Source organism: Conger conger, chromosome 16 (genome assembly GCF_963514075.1).
Source record: "Conger conger chromosome 16, fConCon1.1, whole genome shotgun sequence".
In the NCBI taxonomy this organism is placed as follows: Eukaryota; Metazoa; Chordata; class Actinopteri; order Anguilliformes; family Congridae; genus Conger; species Conger conger.
In genome coordinates this window covers 25,783,148-25,789,147 of record NC_083775.1, presented here as the reverse complement: position 1 = coordinate 25,789,147, position 6,000 = coordinate 25,783,148, and the positions used below count along the sequence as shown (strand labels likewise).

Here is a 6,000-nt window from a genome sequence, read left to right as displayed (position 1 = left end):
CTTAATTTCACTGTGTGGTGTAGGTCTTTAAACAAACAAATACAAATCTTGAATAATAAGCAACACACTAGGAATGGAACTCCTCTTTACAAGGAATAATCTGTCTTCCTCATTTCCCAAAGTGGGAAAAATGTGTGTTTGGGTGAGTCATCTCATTGATTCCGAGAGACCTATTGATTCACTAAGAGCCTTCAGTCTTTGTTTATGGTTCTTCACACCGTCATAAGCAATCAAGTGCAAATTTGCTGGTTTTATGGAGTCCAGAATAGCAAGAACTGTAAAGTGTTCCTTCAGAAAGAAAGATATTAACATTGCTACAGGCCTTCTGGCTGCCATAAATTCTTAAGACCCCTGAGTTTTCCAGTGATCGAGGTTGAATTGAATTTAATTCCAACACCGGTGTAGCTGCGGTCAGGATAATTCACATGTCTGACAACATGCAAAGCAACCAATGTGCTTTCATTTTTGGTGGTTTTCAGGAGAATTGATCACATAGTGCCCAAAGACACTGAGCCAAAACGTCCTGAAATGAAGATGTTTCGGTATCAATGAAATGACTTATGAAAGCCACAAACAAGTCAGTGGCTTTCATAAGTAAGCTCTTTCATAAAATATCCAAGCAGTTCCTTTTAGACACATACACACAAACACATGAAACACACACACACACACACACACATGCACATACATATACATAAAATGCTAAAATATTTTTAAAAATGACAGAAGCCAGCAATCTTGGCATAACTGGCTGAGTGGGCAGACTAAGCTGGATTAAGGATGGAGCTGTCGCAAGAAACGCTTTGCATGTGCAATGTTAATTATCCAGTGGAGGCCTAGCACCCATCATCAAGGTGTGAGGACTACCAGTAATGTCTCTGAGTGCTGTTCAGGGATGTCCAATCTTATCCAAAAAGGGCCGTTGTGGGTGCAGACTTTTGTTATAGCCCTGCACTATAATACACCTGATTCTACTTAACAAGGTCTTGATTGAAGGCCACGGTTATTTAGTTAAATCAGGTGTCGCAGTGCTGGACTAAAGCGAGAACCTACACCCACACGGCCCTTTTCAGACACCCATGTCGTACATCACCTGTCTGTGAGAGATTGCAAGTGTCAGACAGTGTGAAGGCATATCTCCGGTCATGAACTATTTCGCCGTTTAGCAAAGGGTGACCGTGAGGTGGGTTCTTTAAAATGGGGATCTCTCTCTCTCTCTCTCTCCCTCTTTCCCCCCATCTCTGTACCCAGTGCCAATCTGCGCAGTGTATCAGGAATAGTGGGGGTAATGAATGAACACTGGAGAGGTTTGTAATGGTGATTAGGGCCTGAAATTGGTTCAGATTTACAGTGTCACTCAGAGACGGAGGGAGAGGAGGAAAGCGGCCTAAGAGGCCTAATGGATCCATCAGCTCCGTTCACCCGAGCGCCGGGCCACGCCGGGTCAGCAGCCTTCCGCCGGCAGCAGAAAAGCACTTCAATTTCGTTAGGAAATGTATCAATTTAACCGACTCGGGCGGCCACGGCGGAAAACCTAATGAATCTGGACTCAATTTTCCAGCAGGCTGCCTCCGTAAACCGTCGGAAACGGCGTTGGCACCGGCGGCGTGGGGGCGTGGGGGGGTGGGGGGGGCGGGAGCACCGCGATAGGCCGCCGGCGGTCTCCCGGCGGGCTCCCGGCGCGGGGGACCGGGCTGGCGTCCTGATACCCGCCGACAGCCCCGACACAGTCCGCTATCGCTGGTCTAACAACGACGCCATTAAAGGTAAAGCGGCCCCCTATTTTAGCGGAATGATAGCGCTAATTGAGTGGCAAAATATAATAGAGGGGGCCGTTGTCTGCCGGTAAGGGGAGGAGGGGGACAGATTAAATCGGCGTACAATGGTGGATGTCAGGCGTGGCAGATGTTGCTTTATGCTGATAACCGCGGTGACATATATCCCGCTTGTCAGGCTGGGGGCTTTCGGAGGGGAATGCAGCAAATGGGACCAGATGGTTTCGTGCCAAACCTGAACGGAGAAGTTAGAAGTCCACCGGCGGGTCCGGTTGTAAATCGGGAGCTTTATCGATTTCGCTGCCACTCACCGAACCGGTCCGCACAGATAATGTTTTCTAGTCTGGAGGCGGCAGGTTTATTTAAGGTTCACGCGCTGATCGCACACAGCACTCGTGTCAGGCTACACCGCTACGCGAAGAAATTCCGACCAACTCTAACAATGTTTACGAGTGTAGTATGTGCAGTTGTACTGTATTGGCATTATGTGCCATGGGTGGAAAAAATATGTTTGCCCTAAAGACTGCAGTATACTTGCTGCGGAAACTAAATTAAATGACAATGTTTGTGTCAGAATGAAACGCTTTAACTTCGCAGTGTGCACATCCCTGCATGTCAACTTCAATGCGGAAATTGACTGCAGCTGTCTTAAAATATTTTATGGGTGATGGCATGTTCTATGGTCCTGTATTCTCATCTGAGCAGATGAACATGCTATCTTCTCTTTCTTTCTTTTGTTTTTTTGCAGCACTGATAAGATGAAAGCAATTTCAAAATCTTTGTCTTCCATCTGTTGGAGCTTTGCTCCTTCACTGCAGCTATTGTTGTTTCTGTGTTTGGTGCGGCATCTCAATCTGAATCTGGCATGGATTGTCACAAACAGTTTGAAGCTGTGATGAGTAAACACACATTTGTATGTGGTGCTGTGTTTGGCTGTGGTTTGATTTTGGCCTCTTTTTTTATTTTGACTTTTTATCAAGTGTCTTGGGTGGCATGGATGGTGCAGTGGGTAGCACTGCCGCCTCACAGCAAGGAGGTCCCGGGTTCAAATCCCCGTCGGCCGGGGCCTCTCTGTGTGGAGTTTGCATGTTCTCCCCGTGTTTGCGTGGGTTTCCTCTGGGTACTCCAGTTTCCTCCCACAGTCCAAAAACATGCAGTGTAGGCTGATTGGAGAGTCTAAATTGTCCGTAGGTATGAGTGTGTGAGTGTGTGAGTGAATGGTGCGTGTGCCCTGTGATGGACTGGCGACCTGTCCAGGGTGTATTCCTGCCTTTTGCCCAATGTATGCTGGGATAGGCTCCAGCCCCCCTGCGACCCTATTCAGGATAAGCGGGTTCAGATAATGGATGGATGGAAGGATGGATCAAGTGTCTTTACCGCTTCCATATCAATTAAGAAGGTAGTTAGAACCAGGTGCTGCTAATCAAACACACTTGACCATGAAGGGCTAGCACATGCTTATAAAAGCAGAAACTGGTTTGGAGAGTTCAGGAGATAAGATATCTGTGATGACCTCAGAGAAGCATTGTTGCTGCTCATCAGTATGGAAGAGCGATGAACCAATCATTTATAAATCAAGACAATTGCCAATCTATCCAGGGGTGGATGTCCCAACAAATTCACCCAAATAATGGACAATGGTATGATCCTCCAAGAAATTGCCAAGAACCCTAAACCTGCATTCAGGGGTCTACAAGCCACTGTCAACATGGCAAATGTTACAGTTCAAGACTTGAGTTCATGTCACCGTACAACAAGTATGGCTTTCATGGAAGGGAAGCAAGGAGAAAACTCCATCTCTCCAAAAAGAACATTATAACATGGCTCAGGTTTGTAAAATTGTATCTGGACATGAGCCACAAGAATTCTGAAACACTGTCCTCTGGACTGACAAGAGTCGAGTTGTTTTGTCGTAATGCACAGTGCCATGTTTGGTGAAAACCAAACACTGGTTAGCACTGCAAGAACCTCATGCCAGCATTCAATTGGTTGAGTGATGATTTGGGTTATCATTGAGTCCATGAATTTCACTCCATGCCAGCATATTCTGCAGGGTAATGTGAGACCATCTGTCCAACAGCATCATTGGTCGAAACTGGATCATGAAACAGGACAATGATTATAATCACACTAATAAATCTATAACTGACTGACTGAAAAAGCAAAAAAGCAAAAAAAAAAAAACACAATCAAGAAATGCTAGAGACAAGTAAAATCTGTTATGGTACTTGTGAGCTGAGGAAGATTTATCTACTGTTAGGATTTAGGTAGGACTAGATGAGGGTTATGTCCTAATGTGTAAAACCGCAGAACTGAAGGAGGGTGTAGTTTATTTTTCACATCAGAAGCATGGTTGCTACTCATCAGTCTGGAAAGGGTTATGAAGCCATTTCCAAGCAATATGAAGTGTGTAATTCCACAGTGAGAAGGATAATTTACAAATGGAGAACATTCAAGATAATCTACCCAGGAGTGGGTGTCCCTGAAAATTCACCCCAAGATCAGATTGTGTGATCCTCCAATAAATGGCAAAAAACCCTGAAGCTATATCCATGGATCGAGGCCTCTGTCAACAAAGAGCAGACACATTCTAGCACATTTTAAAGGGCCTAAGAGCAGAATCTCAGACCACCTATGTGACCAAACTATGTGGAAACAATGGAGAGAGAGGCATAAAAACACTGTGGAGGCTGTGGAGTAGTGAGGTACAAAGCTCATCTCAGGCACACTACTGCTGCAATACCAGAAGGTCTCCGTAAAAGCCAACCAACACACTCACAGATTAATTATGGCAAAGCGGAGAATAATGTACTTATGCACACTTTGTTTTTACTGAAAGATTTCCTCTTGTATTTTGTCAAAATAATACAAGTTTATAAAGCTTTGGTTCTTAATTAGACTATTCTTCACAACACTGCTGTTTCCATTGTTTTTCAGTTGAGTTTCGCTAGCAAACTAGCCCGTTTTATGTGGGCGGCTGTTTAACATGTGCTCCGGATTTCTGAACTGTGGCAAATATGAACACGAAGCTAAAGTGATTCATGTGCCAAAGTTAATAAACTGGTCATAATAACTCGGGCCCCGGCTGGAAGGTTCTGTATGAGAATTAAGCAGCTTTCTGCCTGGCACTCAAATGTCAGGGTATATGATCCTGGGAGGGAACACGTTTATCCCTGTTCCTCCCAACTGATCCTGAGCTCCAGCAGAGCCCTGGAGTCCCGGCAGGTCAGCTGTGACACAGCCTGGCAACGGTTCACACTGGCAGAGATTAATGATGGTACTATTTACTATACACTGAGAAGCTGTGTAATGTCTGGAACTCGGCTTTCCTGGTCTGGATTTTCATCCTGGGATCATATTTTTGTCCAATCCGTATCATTTTCAGTACAGTGCGGTCTGTTTTCACTTCATGTAATTCATCACTGAATGCAAAAATGGAACTGAAGTGTTGGTTCTGTAGGTCTGGATTATTCCATTCTATGGATACTCCGCTAAAATCCATGCCAAGGATGTATGTTTCGGGTATCATTATACCAAACTTGGCAAACAATCAAAACATTTTCAGTAATATTTGCTGTTTTTGTAATATGAAAATAAATATTAAAGAGAATGGTTTCTCAGAGAAGTATCTACCCCTTCCTAATTCTTAAGATCGTAAGGTGAAACATCATGATTTATATGGTTATATGGTTATCCTATTATTAAAACAGTAATGGATTTTAGTCATTAGAAATATTAATTTGTAATTTCCTGAGGTACAAAGTGTTCTATTCAATTTGATTCAATTAATTTGTAAGGTGAACTAAAGCTTGGGCTAAAAAGATGGGGAAAACTAAGGAAAGGTGGAAACAAGGTTAACTACCTATAACTCTTGAATATTTATGTGAAATTATAGTAAATTAATTGGTAACAATACAGTAATCCACTACCTTATAATAGCCTATTTGTTCTGAGCTGAAGACTGTGGGGAAAACGTAATTATTTGGACCATGATTTAAAAAACTTTTTGCATTATGTCATTTTAACAACAGAACAGAGTGCTTCTATAGTGTCGCTAGGTTACGACGCTAGGTTATATCTCTGATACAATTAATCAACTTAACGTAAACAAAGGGGTTTGGTGACTTATCCTGTCATAATTCACTTTTTTTTAATGTCTCTCAGGATGGTATTAGCCAGGTAATGTTCGCCAGACATAGTGCTTGTAGTTCTGCCCAAAGAGTTC

The 6,000-nt window shown here is 43.5% G+C and overlaps 1 protein-coding gene across 1 annotated transcript in view; it reads right to left on the bottom strand.

The window, feature by feature from the left end:
- Positions 1-1,549: 1,549 nt before the first annotated feature.
- LOC133114131 (homeobox protein unc-4 homolog) overlaps positions 1,550-6,000 on the bottom strand; it is a 35,453-nt gene continuing 31,002 nt past the window's right edge. Inside the window, exon 4 of the mRNA XM_061223323.1 lies at positions 1,550-1,801. Coding sequence (XP_061079307.1) covers positions 1,550-1,801 — 252 coding nt within the window. The remainder of the gene's footprint in view (positions 1,802-6,000) is intronic.